At 37.9% G+C, this 20000-nt stretch overlaps 1 protein-coding gene across 2 annotated transcripts in view; it reads left to right on the top strand.

The window, feature by feature from the left end:
* The window catches only part of farp1 (FERM, RhoGEF (ARHGEF) and pleckstrin domain protein 1 (chondrocyte-derived)), a 65690-nt gene that overhangs the window by 37696 nt on the left and 7994 nt on the right, over nucleotides 1–20000 (top strand). Inside the window, exons 6-22 of one of the 2 annotated variants that reach the window (XM_043235714.1) lie at nucleotides 928–1025; nucleotides 2126–2240; nucleotides 2649–2796; nucleotides 2921–3016; nucleotides 3131–3294; nucleotides 3566–3634; nucleotides 4616–4691; nucleotides 5565–6832; nucleotides 10132–10306; nucleotides 11578–11667; nucleotides 14202–14335; nucleotides 16390–16471; nucleotides 16991–17228; nucleotides 17853–17983; nucleotides 18070–18138; nucleotides 19157–19246; nucleotides 19588–19670. In XM_043235714.1, coding sequence (XP_043091649.1) covers nucleotides 928–1025; nucleotides 2126–2240; nucleotides 2649–2796; nucleotides 2921–3016; nucleotides 3131–3294; nucleotides 3566–3634; nucleotides 4616–4691; nucleotides 5565–6832; nucleotides 10132–10306; nucleotides 11578–11667; nucleotides 14202–14335; nucleotides 16390–16471; nucleotides 16991–17228; nucleotides 17853–17983; nucleotides 18070–18138; nucleotides 19157–19246; nucleotides 19588–19670 — 3126 coding nt within the window. Of the gene's footprint in view, nucleotides 1–927; nucleotides 1026–2125; nucleotides 2241–2648; nucleotides 2797–2920; nucleotides 3017–3127; nucleotides 3295–3565; nucleotides 3635–4615; nucleotides 4692–5564; nucleotides 6833–10118; nucleotides 10307–11577; nucleotides 11668–14201; nucleotides 14336–16389; nucleotides 16472–16990; nucleotides 17229–17852; nucleotides 17984–18069; nucleotides 18139–19156; nucleotides 19247–19587; nucleotides 19671–20000 lie in introns of both variants that reach the window. The other variant, XM_043235704.1, reaches the window with a different exon arrangement.

Raw genomic sequence — 20000 nt, 5'->3', positions numbered from 1 at the left:
AGAGATGTCTAAGCAGGTGAAAGAGTAGGCAGTTCGGCTAAAATCATATTTCATGGTATTTTCTGCACCAGTCACGGTATAAATTATTAGATAATTATTTTGGCTGGAAGGGCCATAAAAAATAGATTGTAAAAGTCTATGCATATATAATTTTTTTATAATCCAGTGAATTAAATTCTTCACATTTGATGGTGATTTATCTCATTTGAGTTTGGTTTTGAATCTGGAACTGAAAGGTGACTATTTAAAACTTATAGTAACTTATGTATCGTTTGTAATATTTTATATATAAGCGCAGAATCTAAAACACAGATGCTGCTTGCATTCAATTCTTTCAGTATGCTTATTTTGTAAATAAAATACATTCTTGGAAAGTATATACTGTCACGTTTCATTTGACACAAATAACTGGTATCATGTTTTGCGATTGGTTTGCTAAAGATATCTAGAAGATGTGCAAGTAAACGTACAGACTATGGGCCGACGGTAAAAGAAAAAGAAGAAAGACCCCTATTGTTAAGCTGTGAGCCCTGTTTGATCGCATAATCAACTGAATAATGATTTTATTGTGCTTGGCAGCAGGGCAATAACAGATGGACGTACTGAGAGAGAGATGCTGCCAAACTCAATCAGAGCGTCTCTTTATAGTTCACGACTGCACTTAGCGTCACGTTAAAGCCAGAACAACCTTCAAGCACTTCTAAGCATCTACCCTCTGCTCCGCTGCATGAAAATATTGATCAGAAGTGGTTAAAATGGACTTTTGCATGCGTCGTTGGCGTCAGACTATTAAAAGCAGTTGTACAGTCGCTGCACACATTCAACTAATAAGCGCCTGTCACTGTAATGAAACCTTTCTATCGATTTACTGCTTGTCATTCTGATTCAGTCTCTCTTGTAAATTGCTCTAATTATTTCCCCCGGCAGGTATCTTTTCGCCTTGCAGATCAAGCACGACCTGGCCTGTGGACGTTTGACCTGCAACGAAAGCAGCGCCGCCCTGCTGGTGTCTCATATAGTGCAATGTAAGACGCCAGAAGCGTGAATAATCATCCTGACATGGATTGGATTCGGTTATGATCCTTAATGAAATGAGATGCGTTTTTCAAATTGGCGCAAGTAGATTAGAAAGCTTTGGTTTGGGCTTAATACTTAAGTAAAAATAGATCAGGCATTGTATTTGAGTAAGAAATAAATGCGTAAGGCTTTGCATAATCATTCATTAAATTCTGTTATAGATGCATTATAGTTTCATTGTTAGATTCAATTCATTGGTTTGATGATTTTGGCACGATTCATACGCAGGCAGAAACATTCAGACATCGAGGAGCTGAAAATAGATCAAGAATTGTGTTTAAGGATAATTAAGGAGTTGAACAAACAGAATTATGGTTTGTGTTAAATCTCCGTCAGAAAAGTGCATTACTCTTGTAAACTAGTATTTGTCGAGCTGTACGCTTCGGCGGAATTCCTGAGGGATTGTTTGAATGACAGCGCTGTCATCGAGCGACGGATCGGATTATACTTCATGTTGTCGCTCGTGCACAACCATGTTCAGATAATGTCAAACACGCTTTGCTTCCACATCACTACATCACAGACCGGTTAGTTGCTATGGAAACCGCTGCTGAGGATGCTGAGGACTAGTGCAGCATCCGTAATAAAATCGAGAGACTGACCGTTGGTGCAGACCAATTTTTTTATACATCTCAATAAATAGGTTTTTCATTGATATATGGTTTGTTAGGATAGAACTATTTGGAAATCACCTTTAAAGTTGTCCAAATTAAGCCATTTAGCAAGTTTTGATATATTTACAGTAGGAAATCTTCATGGAACATGAGCTTTACTTAATATCCTAATTATTTTTGACAAAAGAAAAATCAATGATGTTAATGTTTTGGCTACTGCTATTAATATACCCCAGCAACAGTCTCATTTTGTGGTCCAGGGTCACATGTTTGTATTGTGAACAGCATGGTAAAAGTAAAAACGTTATGCAAAATCAGTTTACTTAATCTACAGTACATTCCACACTTTTATGTATGTCAGATAAGTTTCTATCGCACACTCTTACATTTGATATAATAGATGCATGAAAATGTGTCTGTTTCTATGGTTGCAGCTGAGATTGGAGACTTTGACGAGGTGCAGTGCAAACAACATCTACTCAACAATAAATACATTCCCGAGCAGGACACACTGATGGACAAGATCATTGAATACCATCGGAAACACGGGTGAGTGTAACGTCATGGCTCAAAGTCAAATCAAACCTGTTATTTGGTTTTATATGCTATATAGTCCAGCCGAAAGCATAACATCAGATGTTTCTAAGCATTAAACGATCAGTATACTGTTTATTGCCATTTATATTTAGCCAAATATCCTGTTTTTATAACTTTGCTAATTAAACATACTGTTCAGGGAATTGGTACACTAGATTGCTTTGACATTTAAAGTTCAGACCATTTTTTTTAATTTAGAAAGTGGCAGTAAACTTTGATTTTATCAGTGAATAAATTTCATCAGCAATTATGAGCAATTATAAAAGTTCAGATCCTGTATGCTGATCCCGGTATGTCTTTTAAGGTTGATTATTAAGCTTATTACTTGACTTAATTTTATATGATTTAACCCTTCCACAGCGGGCAGACACCAGCTGAATCGGACTACCAGCTTTTGGAGATCGCAAGAAGACTTGAGATGTATGGAGTGCGTCTTCACCCCGCAAAAGATCGCGAGGGTACGAAGCTAAGCCTCGCCGTGGCCCATTCTGGTGTGCTGGTCTTTCAGGTAAGTTACGAGTATTTTTCTAAATGAAGAATGAATGAAGCTTTCTTGTACTTAAATGGAATATGTTGTGGTTTTTATCATCCTAAATTGTTCCTAAATGCACTTTTATGCTTGACTTCTAAAGGGACACACCAAAATAAATGCTTTCAACTGGTCTAAAGTCCGCAAGCTGAGCTTCAAAAGGAAGCGCTTTCTCATAAAACTACGACCTGACTTAAATGTAAGTGCTCACTTGGTTGTTTTATAACAGTATGTGAACGCTACAGAATTTTCCCCCGTAGTTTAGGGAACATTAAAAACCCCCTGTAATGTTCTGTTTCTGCTCTCGTAGCAGAGTAACTGTCAGGATACTCTGGAGTTTATGATGGGAAGCAGGGACTGCTGCAAAGTGTTTTGGAAAATATGCGTGGAGTATCATGCCTTTTTCCGCCTGTTCGAAGAACCCAAACCCAAGCCCAAACCGGTTTTATTCACCAGGGGTTCTTCTTTCAGGTTCAGGTAATAGCATGTGCACTTAAAGTCGTTTTAAATCAAATTAAATGGTGTCTCTACCATCACCAGAAATTGAATTTACCACTAAGTGAAACATTTACCTCACTAACTTCTTTCTCTAGCTCAGCATGTATTCTGCATGCATTTAATTGCTAAGTAATCACAGTGCAAGTAGGTCTCAGTTCTTACCAGATGGTTAATGTTTTGATGTGTATGTTTTTTGCTTCTCTCTTTGGTTCTGAATCACTCTCTCATATGTCATGTTTTTCTTCATTAGCGGCCGCACACAAAGGCAGGTGATTGATTATGTAAAGGACTCTGAATTCAAAAAGGTCCCTTTTGAAAGGTGAGTTTTCTCTGTTGACCTTTGTCTAAATGTCACTACCTTTCTGCTGCATTTAATTTCTGTCCAAAACAGTCAACAGACCAGTTATCTATTTCCCAAGAACCTTTGAGAAGGCAAATTTTGCATTCATAAACACCAAGTCTCATGTGCATGCCACTTCTTGGCTCTTTTATCCAAATGACTTTCCATATTCCATTCCAATCTTCGTTATACATTTTTACTTCACCTAGCAATGACCACGACACTATCCAGATGTCCCTAGGAACTACCTATCAGACCACCCAAAATATCCTAGAAAGCACCTAGCAACACCCTAGAAACCACTCAAAGCACCATAGAAAATGCGTAACAATGGCTTAGAAATGACCTAAAATACCATAGAAACCATCCAGGAATGCCTTAGAAATCACCAAAAGTAACCTAGAAACCACCTAGCAACACACTAAAAATGACCAAAAACAGACAAAACTATCCAGAAGTCCATAGAAACCATCTAGCAGCATGCCACCCAAAACATACTAGAAAGGACACAGTAATGATGTAGAAACCACTAAAAACATTTTATAAACTAAGCAACGTCCCCTAGAAGCACCATAGAAATGACGTAGAAATGCCTTAGAAAGCATCCCAAAACCACTTAGCCCAAGTAATACACCAGAGTGTACTAGAACCACTAAAAATCCTAGAAATAACAAAAGCAATGTCCTAGAAATGACCCTAGAAATAACAAAGCAAATACAATAGAAGCCACCTCGAAATAAAACCACTCACACTTAACTTTACCACTTCACTCTAACCTCATTCAGCTTAAAGTTTTTAAGCACTAGATGAAACAAAAATCTTGTTTTCTTGTTAGCAGTCGTCAAGGCCTTTTCATTATCACACCATTACCCAATCCACCAACATCTAGAGTGAAAATATGTCACATTTTTAACCTAGTAAAAAACTTCTTGCTAATCATTTTCAATCGTCCATCCTCAGAAAACACAGTAAAATCCAGTCCAACAGCGGCCTTTCTCCATTCCCACCCAGGCTGTGTGCTGAGGGTCAAGGAGAGGTAAGTGTAATGTATCTTAGTGTACTGTACAAACACAGCAAGAATGCATTAAAAAATCCCATATTATGCAAGCTTAAAGTCAACATCAGAATCAACCCCAATTACTTTCTAAATACACATTTTTGGTCTTATCTTGAATGAATCACCGGTGCACATTTTGTTCAAAGAAAAAAGACTTGACAAATTTGCCACTATAATATGATAACTTGCTCCACCTCTGTATAACTCTGTAAAACTTTATAGTGCCAAAAGAACACTCCTCTTTTCTTTTAAAAATAAGCTAATTTTCCAACTCCCCAAGAGTTAAACAGTTGAGTTTTTTATTTCAAGATAAATTGAACAGATTTTCATTTCTGGCTGTAGCACGTTTAGAGCATAGAACATTGAGTCTGATTAGACAGTTAGCATCTCTCTTAAAACTTGAATCTTCTGTAGTTACTACTTGTACTAAGACTGATGGAAAATGAAAAGTTGCAATTTTCTAGACTGATGTGGCTGATATGGCACACAAATGGCTAAAATGGTACCTTTCATTTGTGAGAGATGTGAGTTGTGAGTTACTTAATTATGCCGGAATGAGAGTATAGTTCCTAGCCATATCGGTATATAAAAATATCTAAACTCTTTGGTAATTTTTGTGTGAGGGATGCTAATGGCATAATTCAATGAAGTATTCTAAGCTGCACTAAAAGTGCTACCAACAGATCTAGAGTTTAACTAAATGCATTCAAAAATGGTAAAACTTAACTGTTTAACTCCTGGAGTTGGTAAATATGTCTATTTTCAAAAAAAGTGGAATGTTCCTTTAAAAGTGATCAATTTCTGCCTCTAATCATCTTCCTTCCCCAATCTCTTGCATTCTACATTTTGCAGAGGAATGCCAGTGCTTCAGTACACAAGGCGGACTCCCCTGTTGGGCGCACCCAAGTGACTGTTGAAAACCCAACTCTCCAGCGTTACACTGGGAGTCTAACCTCACAGACCAATGGATGCCGAAATGGGACCCATGATGAGGCGGATGCTCGATTAAAGCCATCCCCGTCCAAGCAGCAGGCCGAGCATCTGAGCACAGGTCTAGCATCCCATGCTGCCAAGGGTAGCAGCTCCTCGATACCTTACATTGACTGCAGTGACATAGATAGTGAATATGATGTGGTCAAAGGCCGTGTCACTAGGTCTCACTCCCACACATATGACAATGATGAGGTTGAGCCAAACGGCCGTAGAGCAGGCAAGAGTAATGGTTATGGAAATGGTCAGCACAAAGGACAAGGCGCAAACAAGTCCAGATTCCGGGAGTCTCATTTGACCAGCCATCGGTTGGGTCAGAGTTCAGATACTTTCAATGGTAGTCAATTGTCTAATGGGTCGTTTTGTGGTAACGGATCACCACGTGCTTTGCCCCTGAGTAGTACCTTGGTGGATGAATTGTTTCAGGGTATGGACAGACGTGGTCTGGTGGCACCTTCAGGTCATCTAGTTGGTTCCCGGAGTGCAAACTGCAGTCCAGTGTTGAGCAGTTTTCACAAAGCCAGCTCCCTGAACCATCCAGAGCAGATCGGCTATAGCGGTCATCGCCGTTGGGATGACGGTAGTCATTACCTTACTAATGGCCGATCTGGCAGTGAGCCTCAACATTATGGGAGCTACTCCCCAATTGTTAATCGATCCCCACATTTGCACAAACTCCAAAACGGCATGCGCAACCGTTCCGACACTGATCCCATGATTTTGAGCCAGTTAAGTTCAACCCCGGCCAATGAACCTCGATCAGCTGTCTCGAGGGCTGAACGTATGGCTGCCCTTGAACGCCGTGTGGCTGCTAATGGCCAAGGAGTGGCTAGCCATGCTCGATCCAGCAATGTCCAGAGACTCTATGGAAGCAGACTGAGTGCTAATGACCATAGTAGCCCAGTCCATATGATTGATGGTTCCACGAGTAGTGGAACGGAGTCTAGTGATACTGAGTCAGATGTAGGCAGTAACTCTTACAGTCAGCCCCTAGTCTTTGGAAACCCCGGGGCGGCCCATTCTTCCCCTATGCCCCGAAGCAAGTTCTCATTTGGCAGTCTCCAACTGGAGGACGAGGGTCAAGGGGGAGACAATGGCTACAGTTATCCCATCAATAATGAAGATGGGACGCAATTCTTTAACTGCTAGAGAATATGAAGAGCTCTTGGTTTTTTGTTGACTGTACATCCATTTTACAACTTGGAGACCCAGTCAAGGAACTTAAAGGTGCATTGTGTAGTTTCTGTGCCATTAGTGGCACCAAATGGAAATGGCATGGCCTGGGATAGCATTAACCATTTGTGCTTTGGGGCACGATTAACTGCAAATATGGGCAGTGTTTGGAAATGACATTTGGTGGCACTAGTTGAGCAAGGATTAACAAGATTAGCATTTATGGTAATTTTGCAATGTTTGGAAGTTTTGGAAGACTGTTCTGCCTGAAATAAATATTTTAATACTACAAATGCAAGTACAATTCGTATCTGTTACTCTTAGAGGATTAACTTCATATTTGAATTGAAGAGGAATTGAAGGTCCTTCTGCAAAGTGCCATGTCTATAAATGTAGAGACTAAAATCTATTTACGATTGCTAAATAAGGTTACCCATATTACTGCTAACCAATTGACTACTCACATTGCCAAAAGTGTGAAATATTTCTTTATCATTTGTGTAGAAACAAAGAATTACAAACACACATAAAGATATCATGCCTTTACTCAACCAGAAATACCTTTCTGTTAGTCATAGCTTACAGAAGCTAATGTCAGCTAATGTCTTTATCCACCAGCAATGTGCTATTGCTAAAATAGTGGCGATATGACAACAAATGTCAAAGATATGAATGTTTTGAGAGTGTCACTGCTGTATAGCATTGACGATTTGTCACAGCTAGGCTAAGCTAGTTCTTCAAGATTCTGATGGAGGACCTTTGTATAAACTTGAACTAAGTTGTCGTAAAAGCATAATAATGGTTGGATGTGCTGTAAATTAGATAAATTAAGAGGCTGTGTAGTCATAACTTGAGATAAGACACAGTAAATTGTTCGTTTTTATCATGCACATTTAAAGATTTTCACTCAATCAAGATGGCTTCAGGCATCTTTGTTATTGTTGTTTTTTCCGAACTGGTTGAAATTCCAAGTTCTTTATCGTTTATGTTTCTACTTGGGGTGTGGCATGATCTGGTGGCATTGTCATGTTTGCTTGGCCATTTTTCAGCATGTGTCACTCCTGTAAAAATACAACACTATGAAGATTTCATTATATTTTGTTTTGCTTTGCTGCTTAATTTCTTTTTCCTAAACAAACTGCTGTGTCTCTGGCACGCCTCATCAATGTCATTTGTTTGTGGTGCGTTTGCAATGCTTGATGTACACTTGATTTGTAAGTATATTAACCTGTGCTCAGGTTGCATTGCTTATAAGACCTCTCCTGCCCGATTTCAGCACTGTTTTAGCAGCATGTATCTCTGGAATGCTTCACCTTGTCTTTTTTCCCTTTCTCTTGGAAGCATGTCAACCTGTCCTTGTCTTGGCATTTTGCTGCCCTCTCCTTTTCATACGTGTAAAAGACTTTACATTGACAGGGGACCGTTAAAATGCAGTGGTCTTTTGAAGTGGAGATGGATGTAGGTGAGAATTGGACAAACTGTGAGTAAGAAACTTTGAGGCTCAGAATGTGAAGTCTAAAAAGATTAGGAAGGTTTTCAAGTGCGGTCCTGAAATGTGCTTATGTTCAGTCTTACCTTTTATCCAGAAGTTCTTGCACTTTTTGCACTCTTTTTTGCGTCCAATGCATCAGGCCTGCATATATTATTCATTATCAATAAACACATTTGTTTTCCAAAAGCACACCTATTTATTTAGAGAAATATTCTTTATTTTTGCATGGCAATCTTATGTCAGTGAAAGGTTTTGGAAAGTGTTGGCAAAGCCATTCGCAAGACCACTGCAGTTTTTGGGTCCGATACTCAAAATTTGGGAATATTTATTGGAAAGTTCAGTTTATGCCATTGCTGATATGAATGTGTATATAATCCTCACCCACCCATCGTCCTGTAATTTATCTTTGCCAGTGACCAAAGTAGTTCCTAGCTTTTTGTAAATTACACTAAAATGTTATTTTACTTGTAGGTTTCATTATCGCAGGAATACTGTAGCACTGATTCACTTTTTTTCAACCTGTGATTTTTTTTTTTTTTTTCTTCCTTTTTTCAGTATGAAATGTACGTTGCTGAGGTATACAAAATGTTCCAGATATATTTGTGTAATATATTGTAACTGTACTTTCTTAAAATACTCATAATTAACAGTGCAATCACTGTGGCACATATGCAAAGCGATTAACCATAAGTGTATGTGTTTACAAACCGTCTGACGTAGACTGTACTAGACTAAATTACCAGACAAGCGATGGAAAGATTACACCTATGAGCCTACGTGTACTGTACGCTTTCTTATTAACTCTTCCTTCCTTGCAAACCTTTAGCACTTACAAAATGACTTTTTGAAGTCTCAAGGTTGTTAACTTTCTCTATGCCTGTTCGCAGGTTCTGTACGATTGATGTCTGTTTTTTTTTTTAACTACTCCAAGCCCCTTTCAGTACTCTTTTTCATTCTGGAACACTTTAACATTGTAAATGAATGTGTATTGGTAGCAATAAAACATGGTACTTGTGAAGCGGGACTCCAGACGTTTACTCCGATGCCCGTAGATGTTAGCGCCATGTTTGGTGGTAGAGTAGCCGTAGTCGTTTAGTCGTTTGTCCTGCATGTTTGCATGTGTGCGTGTTGAGGCCTTTGTCACCAGATTTGCGGCTCGTCCAGCGTCATGTGGACACTGAAATGTCCCGGTTCGCATGTCGCATCCCATTCGTGCCAAGGCATGGGACACAAAACGTTGTCGGGCAAGTATGTGAATGTACTTGTGTAGTGAATGTATAGTAGTCTGAAGATTTCCCCATCATCCAGGGAATGTGTCACGTGTCCCGGCAGTGTCCTCAGGCGGAAATCCCAGACTGGGATGGTGTGACTCACTCGTGTCTGGATCCCGATGTGGTGCTGTCATCCGTAGTCCATTTCCAAACACAATGTGTGTCATGCAGCTTTACCCCCCCCTTGGCAATTTAGAATCTTTACTAGTAGTGTTAAGGATAAAAATGTCAAAACTACCCTGCAGAAAAGACTGGCATGGATTTGCATGCTAGATTGGTGCTGGTCTTACTGGTAAATCATGCCGTTTTTTGTTAAAACTCTTGCTAGTGGGCATCTAAAATGCTAGCTGCTTTTTCAGTAGGGTAGTTTGACTAAATGTACCCTGTAACTGTACAGTAGGTCTCGCTAGCCCACTGATATTTGATAACCCACTCCGCATTACTTCAAGGCTTTAGCGTGACCTGCCTGTTCTCCTTTAGGTCCGGTTTCCAGGAGCCCTCAGAGCAGCGAGTCTCCGTCTGCAGGCCAGGTGATGGTGAACGGCCAGAAACAGAGTCTCAGCCTTGGCCAGAGTCCAGACGGACGGCAGCCTTCGCCTCTCACAAGCCCCTTACTGACGGACGCCGGCTTCGTCCGCACAGACGACGAGGATGAGGTTCGGAGGAAGGTTTGTCTTTTGGAGAGGGAACAATGTTTGAGATTGGCAGAACGTTCTTGTAAAAACTGGCCTTGTTCACCCAGAAATACTTTTTTTTTTTTTTTTTTTTTTTCATCATTTACTCACCCTTACATTCAGCTTGCATTCAGTTGTATTAATTTTTTTTTTTTTTTTTATGTGTACGTAATTGTTTGTTTATTAGAATATATAATAAAAATTGTTGCCTTTTATCAAAGTATATAATTTTTATTTATTTAAAAATTACATGCATATATTTTTTGTATTTGTGTATTATATATGTATGTATGTATGTATGTGTGTGTGTGTGTGTATATATATATATATATATATATATATATATATATATATATATATATATATATATATATATATAAGAAGGATAAACAAACAAATAGATAAATACTTCCATTATCATGTGTACAAATAGCTGAAATTAAATAGCTTTATTGTACTCTGCATTTATTGAAAATGTTTATGATTATTTAGCTCTTTTGTTGCTGATAAAGTTACATTCCGAGCCTGTAATTGTTTTTGTAACTCAAGAACACCACAGTCGTCTCCTCAGCAGTAGATTTCAAGGACCCTCAGCAAATTTTTTCTCTTTAGATTACATTGTACTTGAATTGAAGACACTCAAGACAAATTAAGGTTACTGTGAGAAGTGGAAGGGCTGCGTTAAGAGTTTTATCATCAAAAGTGCCACTGCGTTTTGGTCAAGTGTCTCTGTGGGCGTCTCAGAATAGGAGACCTAGATAAACTCAACCTAAATTCCAGTCTATTTAGGGCAGATTATGTAGCGGTGGAGTGAAGCAGCTCAGTGAACAGTGAGAGTTTTACTTCACTGACACGTCTGAGTGTGTGTGTGTGTGTGTGTGAGGATCACGTTTGTCATAGATGTTGATTTTCGACATTCAGTTATTGCCATTTGGTTTTTTACCCATTTTTATCATCAAAAAAACTTAATGTAAATATTTTAATTCATTGATTTTAAATGCTTCAATTGCTCCAAAAGTATCTCTAAAATATCTCCTGTTATTTGTTTGTGAATTTATTATTAACATAAAACATAACATATTTTTCTTAAATATATGCATGCGCAATCATATGCATAATAAATCATATGCATACTCTATACGTACGTGTGTGTATAAATATACAAAGAATCTTTTGGATGTGATTCATCTTTAATTTAAAATTGCATTAAATTAAATGTGATGCAATTTATTTGATTAGGTTTTTTACCTTTCTTCCACTCACAGAGGTTCCCGACTGATAAAGCTTACTTCATCGCCAAAGAGCTCCTGACCACAGAGAGAACGTATCTGAAGGATCTGGAGGTCATTACTGTGGTAAGACTCCAAATACTCGATCAGTCTCATAGAGCCTTTGGGTTTCCAGTCTAATGCATTATCTGGAACATCCCAGCTATGACTGTTATTAAAATTTTAAGTTTGAAATACTTACTGAAGAAAACATTCTCGATATTTTCTAAAACTTGTTTGGAAGCTTGTTACTGGGCTGTTGCTATGGTGATCTGTTTGGGGTTTTTTTGCCCCAAACAATCGCTACGCAATTGATAAAGAACGTTTTTGAGGTTATTTTGCGGGTTCTAGGGCGTCAATAGGCTGTTGCTAGGTTGTTTTGAGTGGTTTCTAGGGTGTTGCTAAGTGTTCTTTATGGTTGCTAATAGTTTGCGGTACTGGTTAGGGCATTGTTACGCAAAGATGTTTGGGCATGAGTAACATTACTAGATGGTTGCCAAGGTGTTCTTAATGGTTTCTAATTAGTTATAGGACTTCAGACTCGATGTGTGACGTAAGTTGCATCATACGTCAAATCATAGGTCACCCACTAAGCCGAAACTCTAAGTCAATTCTCATTTATTATTTATAAAAAACTATTTGGGGTGAACAATTCTTTTAACAAGCTGTTGTAAGGGGGTTTTGGGTACTTTTAGGGCATTGCTAAGCAGTGTTGATGGTTGCTAGACTTTCTAGCGGTTTTAACATTTCTAGGGTGTTCTGGGTAGTTTCCAGCATGTTGCTAGGCAGTTAGTAATGTTTTCTGGTGATTGTCAGGGCGTGGTCAGGCTGTTGTGAAGGTGTTTGGGGTGTTGTGTAGGGCGTTCTTAGATGTTTCTAGGGTGATTTAACCCTAGATACTTTCTAGGGCTTTCTTGTCTTGTTCTTGACAGTTGTTGCCAGGGGGTTGCTACCAAAACCATAAGTTGCCAGGTGGTCTCCAAGGTTTGGTTTCTAAGATTTTTTTGGTGTAGCAGTTTCTCTGTTGTTCTGAAAAAGTTGCAAGGTGTGTTTTTTTGGTTGCTTTTTTTGTTTGGTTGGTTTCTAGGGTATTAAACGGCGTTCTGGATCATTGCTAGGGAGTTTCCTGTAATTCCTCATGCAATCAAATCCTTAAATATTGCAGTGTTTTTTTAACCAAAATTGTATTGTTTTCTACAAAGTCACTTTTTTGGACGTTTTTGATGTTAATGTCTATTTTCTGGAGTGTTTAAGATAAGGCGTAGCCAAGCTATTGTTCCTTTGCCGCGCGCCTCCTCTATCGTCTGCTTTGTAATGCATCTCTTTGATGTCTTACAAGGTAGCGGAAAGAAGCAGCAGGGCGACACGTTTATACGTCTCATAAATATTTCCTTTTGGCTCCTGGATCTGAAGCTGCTGTTTGGATCCCAGACTGCCGCACCCGGCTGACTGCTCGCGTTATTACAGCTGCTTCTGTTCAACACTTTAAACACCATAGAGATCTCCTCACAGCCATATGCACTGCTAGTGAGCGAAGAAGCACCATTAAGGCCAAAGTATAGTTTACGAGTATACAAGGGTCTGCGTACGGTATGAGCAATGCCAATTTTTTCACCAGAAAAGTATGCATGGACTGCACACATGATTTTTGCATACGTAGGTCACACATGTTTTGCACTAATCCATTTTTCCACGAGGTGGCAGCACTAGCCCTGGCCAATGATTTGCAGTAGAAAACAACACCAAAATACTCCGCAACGCGAGATAACCGCGACTTCAGTTCAGTACAAAGACATGCTCTTTTAATCGGCCCGTACATTTTTATTCTTCTGGAGAAAAATAGCACACAAACAAATAGCTCGCTGGTTGCTAGGTAGCTGTTACGTTGTTGTTTTTTTGGTTGTTATGATTTTTGGTTGGATGCTCGACTGTTCATATGCAGTTCTGAGGGCGTTTGTTAATTGTCGACAAGTTGGCCATTCGTTGTTAAGGTTTTTGGGTGGTTGCTAGGGAGTTAATAAGCTGTTTCAAGAGTTAATTATCAAACTGGCGAGTGGTTGTTAGGGTTTTTGGTTGGTTGCTAGGTGGTTGTTAGAATTTCTGGTCGGTTTCTAGATTTTTTGCACGGTTGCTAATGCATTTTGGGTGGTTGCTAGGGTGTTTTGCATAATTGCAACCATTCGCAAGCATGTTGCAAGATGGCTTCCTGTTATATAGCCCTATCTATGCAGAGTATTTTTTTTGGTCAGTGTAAAATCACAGTGGATGTTTTGTAGTACCCAGGACTCGAAGAGACAAAGAATCTTTATTCGTGGATTCTTCGCTCATCACGTCACACAGTCGGTTTGAGATAGTCATCGCACTGCCGATCTCTTCATGTTCAGATCTGTATGAAGTCAAATGGTTTTACAGTGTGTGATTTCATGTTTGATGCGTTGATGGAAAACCATTGATGTGTTCCTCCATTTACCGCAGACCGTTTAAAGGCACGTATCGTGAAAAACTGGTTTGAAAGAAGTGTTTAATGAGCTAGAAGTATTCAAAGCCTCGTGTATAACTCATGCAGAGCATGGACGCTATGAAAATGTCTTTGTTTTTCTTCTTTCCCTGTATGTTTTCAGTCCTTCCAGAAGTCTGTAGGGAAGGACGAGGCCATGCCGGACTCCTTGAGGAATCTCATATTTGCCAATTTTGAACCGGTGTATAAATTCCACGAGACGTTCCTGAAGGACGTGGAGCAGCGCCTGGCTCAATGGTGTGTGTATATCTCATAGTGTTTGTAATGTTGGAATGTGTACAAACCGCTGCAACCGTAACAGACACGCGCCTCAACCTGTCATTCAGTATATTAATACGCCGTTTGATGCCTTTTCATTTGCTAGTCAAATAACAGTTGCGTTGCATCAGATCTAGTTAGCTGTAACGTGACACGAAATTCACCTCACGTGACTGAGATACCTGTTGTTACATAAAAGTGCATGAAATGCAAAATCAAAAAATGCATTACGCATGCAGAAAGTTTTAGTGAAAATTAAACACTTCTTGAGTTGCACAGAATGCCCTTTGTGTTCATAATACTGCATGGTTTAATGCTGGTTATCTGTTGTTCGCCTTCAGGCTGCATAAGTAGTTTAACTGGTTTAACATGCATAAGTAGCAAGCCTCTTTTAGTTGAAAGGCCTCACAAATTATCTTTTGCTACACATCAGTGTATTATTTAATTAATAAAATATTACCTATATTTATTATCGCCATCAAACGATGTGTGTGTGCAGTGTGTATTTGTTATGTATATGTAAATACACACCCATGCATGTTATAGTTTTGGAAAACTGCTACATTTATACATTAAATGTATTTATACATTATATAAATGATGTAAATACATTTCTAACATATGCTGTGTGTGTGTGTATATATATATGCACATCAAATATACACAGAACACACACTCATGACTTTTGTTTTGGATGTGGATTGCACTAATATTTGTTTTAATAAAATATTAATTTATTCTAAAATATTTTTAAAATATGTATATAATTGTAATTATTCACATGATAATATTCACATAATATTATTAATACTTATTTAAATTATATATTTTATTTTGGAAAATTATTATTGTTTTTTTATTTGATTAATGAAATAAAGCATGATGCAGTAAATATTTAACATTTTATATATACAGAAATTTTTATAGAAATTAAAATAATTTCTTTAATACTTCTAATTATTGTCTTATATGCATCCCATATCTATGCAATCCATTTTTTGTATATCCATATTGTGCCATAAGCCACAGCTGGTCTTTTTTAGAGCGCAGGTCTTTAGAGATGGTGTTTAGACTCTGCACATGTTCTGCTCCAGTATAATGTGTTCAGACAGTAAGTGATGGAGCTCTGCGCGGCTCTAATGTTTAGTGCTGCTCTGGGGGGAGAGGCTTGGACCTGTGTTAAAGGACAGGATGATAAATGGAGGTTTTAGTGTATGGTGGCTCAACGCACACTCCATTGATGCTCAGGAGCTCAGAAAGTCTGTGTGCATCGATGTGCGACAGAGACATCTGCTGGAAAACAGGAGAGCTTCAGTTCAACACAAAGTTCAAACTCATTTACTCTCATGAAGGCGAAGCGCCAATGACTGACTTTCTTCCGTCAAGCAGAACGGAGATGTTTGGCAGAATGTGCAAGATGCGCGGTCAGTGGAAGCAAAGAGGGAAAAACATCTAAAAAAATGATTATGGCTTGTGCACTATATTTCAAGTTTTCTAAAGATGCATGAGATTTTTGTTCAAATCCAAACTTTTTAAGAAGCGCCACACCTGCATTTTGTTGCTGTGAGATTTTATTTAATGATGCTGGTGACTAATTCCAACTTGCTGCCGTTTTATTATTGTTTTATGTATGTTAGGTCAAGTATTTTGCCAGGTATACGGTTCATTAGTATTAGGGATTTGTAGTATTTTGGCACATTTTTGACTGATGACATTTTTAGATGCTCTGAAATTGCCACAGTTTGTTAAAATGCGCAATATACAGCTTAAAATTAGTGATATCTAAGACATTTATTTATCACTAATAACAATTAATTCTATCATCAATTAGGAAAAGCAAATGTTCATATTAAATTATTACATATTTTAAATATAATCAAAATTCTATAAATGTATTAAATTTGTGTATATATATATATATATATATATATATATAAAACACAATTTAATGTAATGAGTACAGTAAATATAATATATATTCTAATAAGAATTATTATAACGATAATAATCTTCATTTTGTTTGTTGTTCCCAGGGAAGGTAGATCCAACGCACACATCAAAGGAGACTATCAGCGCGTTGGAGACGTAATGCTGGCAAATATCCAGGGTTTGAAGGTCAGAACATGTTTAATGTTTAAAAACCTAAAAATAAAAATAATACTGAAAATAAGACACAAACCCAAGAAAAACTTCATAGTATATCACCAAAAAACACGATATCAGAGACTTTTGCAATGCACTGTACCACGCTGTTCAGATATCATGGTGTTTTGAAAGAATACTCAGTGTTTAGGAAATTTACTTTTAATAGTAGTGCATTAAAATAATGTTACTCCCTAAAAAAATAGTATTTGCACTACATTACTTTTTCTCATCTAGCTTGGGCTTTCTTTTACATTTTTGCATATATAAAAATATTTTAATACTGTCGGTTTGCATCCTATTTTAATTTAGCATTTCAGTTTTTATCAGTTTTGAGAAATACTAAATAGATACTAAAAAAATTTTTCTGATATTTACTGACCGATCTGATTTCGTTACTCAAGCTACTTGCAGTGAATTTCCCTCAAAATAGTGGAAATGCTCCGTCATTCTCATTTCGTGATGGCGTGTTGTGATGTGTGGTTTTCTCAGCTGCTCACGGCTCACCTTCAGAAGCATTCGGAGGCTCTGCTGGAGCTGGAGCGCGCGTGTCGCTCGTCCCGGAGGCTGGAGGGTCTGTGTCGAGACTTCGAGCTGCAGAAGGTGTGTTACCTGCCCCTCAACATCTTCTTCCTGCGCCCGCTGCACCGTCTCATGCACTACAAGCAGATCCTGGAGCGCCTGTGCAAACACTACCCACCGACACACGACGACTTCAGAGACTCGCGAGGTACGGACGCTTTAGCCTTCGCTGACAATTATATGTGATGCGTAACAAGGGCGCCTTAAATTAACACTTTTTTGGAAAATAGGCTCACTTTCTAACTCCCCTAGAGTTGAGTTTTACAGTTTTTGAACCCGTTCAGACGATCTCCGGGGGCTGGCCCTAGCACTTTTAGCCGTAGCTTAGCATAGATCATTGAATCCGATTAGACCGTTAGCATCGCGCTCAAAAGTGACCGAAGAGCTTGTATATCTGTGCAAGACTAGTGGTAAATGATAGCAGTTTATTAAATGACCGTATTTTCACTATAGACTCATCTATTTATTTTAAATATATATATTTAGCGCTTGTTTTCATTTATAGCCATTGCTCAATTTTGAATTTGCCTCAAAATAGTTGGGATGCTCATTTAGTTGATAGAAGTGTAATGTGTTTTCTGTGAATAAAATATCAGCTCATGCGATTCGAAAGTCTCTTAGTTTTCGTTTTATTGAAAAGTAAAAAAAAAGCCCCAATATTTCCCTTATTTGGGTTGTAAGTACCTAGTAGGCACTTAACATGACTCTTTAGCTTCTTTAGAGCTCTCTCTCAGTTTGTGTATCTTCTCAAGACTCTTCTGGTCCGTTCCAGCTGCGCTTGCGGATATCTCTGAGATGGTCGTGCAGCTTCAAGGCACCCTCATCAAGATGGAGAACTTCCAGAAGCTCCTCGAGCTCAAGAAAGACCTCACTGGCGTCGACAACCTCGCCGTTCCTGGACGGGTCGGTTCTGACGGGCTTGAAATCAGAAAGCTGAGCGAGTTCTTTAGAAATGTTCTGGTGTGACGGGTTTCTGTCTGTCTTGGCAGGAGTTTATCAGGCTTGGCTGTCTCAGCAAACTCTCTGGAAAAGGTCTACAGCAGAGGATGTTCTTCCTGGTAAGAGCCGCTCAGTCTCTTATACTAGTTGTGTAACATCTGTTACAGATGGTTAGTTTGAGTTATGATCTGTTCAAAATGTGCAGCATCCTTTATTAAAAGTACTGCATTGTTTTAATTGCTATGACTGCCAGTTTACGTATTTTATATTTTTGATTTATGTTGCGTTTGCTAATTTATTATTATATTTATTTAATTTCTATAATATGTCATTTTGTATTGTTTTTGCTTTTTTTATTAATATTTTTTAAATTATAGTTTGTTTTACTTTGTAATTTATCAGTTTATTTGGTTTATTTTACTGTATTAATATTTTATTAGATTTTTTTGTTAGTTTTTTACTTTTTTTTATTTTTATTTATTTTGTCTTGTAATTTTTGTATTTTATTAACGCTGCATTTGATAATTTATGATCTTTTAGTTTGATTTCTGTTATTTGTAATAGTTAATTTTTTTTCTTTCTTTGCTCATTAATATTTTTGCTCATGTATTTTATATAACTTTATTATTTACGTGTTTGTTTTGTTACATTTTAATATTTTTTTTAACTTTAATAGTGTTTTATTTGATTATTTACTTTCACATAATTGCATTATTTTTTTAATTCCTTATTGATGTTTTATTTTAAAAATGTATTGTTTTTTGCCATTTTTAATCCATTCATTTTGGATTAAAAATAATAACTAATACATTTTTATTATTATTATTATTATTATTATTAGTAGTAGTAGTAGTAGTATTTATTTTGTTCTTTTATTTTTTTATATATATATTTTATATTTTGTTTTTATTTAACATTTTTTTTTTTTTTTTTATAACATTTAGATTTTATTATTAATTTGATCATTTTCTAAGTACTGGCCATGTCTTTGGACCCCCTCTATAGTAGGCTAATACTATGGTATATTTGAAGAGCTCTGGAGTACCAGTTGAGTTAAATCGTGTTTCTTGGCCGTTTTAGGAAAGATAAAACGATGCACGCTATCATATTCCTTTCTCTTCTCTAATTTGCTTGCAGTTCAATGATGTTCTGATGTACACAAGTCGAGGAATGACGGCCTCCAATCAGTTCAAAGTTCACGGCCAGCTTCCTCTGTACGGCATGACGGTGGGTAACACATTATATAACTCCCTTCAGCGCCATCCAGTAGAGCAGCACTGTTTGTTTTGGCCGTGTCTCCTGTCACTAATTGCACTTTCACACAACAGGAAGCTCCTTTGTTCTGCGGGCTTTATTGCGTATTGCATAAAAATGTAATCATCCAGCATTCGGAGGCTGAACTGCAATCTCGACGAGGTTTTAATTGGAAAAGTAATGAAAGGTGTTCGTTGCAGGAGAGGGCCGAAATGATCGCTTCATGCAAAATGAGTTTTTTCTGTCTCCTTCGGGCTCGGGGTGGACCGGGAGCGTTAATGACCGATGGGTTGATCTGTGGTGTTTGTGTGTAGATCCGGGAGAGCGAGGACGAGTGGGGCGTCCCACATTCCTTCACTCTGTTTGGACAGAGACAGTCCGTCGTCGTGGCAGCCAGGTGATTAACGCGCTCGCTAACGAAGCTGTTCAGGGCTTAACTGGTTAATTATTACATGGACGGCTGGTTTCATTGTTGTTCTCTTACAAGAAATCGGTTCACGTCAAAGACATGTTCAGTTTGCAAATGAAATACGAAATATATCCTGACAGAACAGTTAGCTTACATTCTTGATGATTCCAATAAATCAAGTTCAGTATCAGTAGATTATTAAGATTATTATTTATTTTATTATTATTGTATAATTAATATTACTATTATTATTACTGCTACTACTACTAGTATTATTAGTAGTAGTAGTAACAATAAACAAATTTCACAGTAGTTTAT

The sequence above is a fragment of the Puntigrus tetrazona genome, chromosome 1 (assembly GCF_018831695.1).
Source record: "Puntigrus tetrazona isolate hp1 chromosome 1, ASM1883169v1, whole genome shotgun sequence".
Classification (NCBI taxonomy): domain Eukaryota; kingdom Metazoa; phylum Chordata; class Actinopteri; order Cypriniformes; family Cyprinidae; genus Puntigrus; species Puntigrus tetrazona.
The sequence above is the reverse complement of the archived record's forward strand: the minus strand, read 5'-3'. Positions and strand labels throughout refer to the sequence as shown.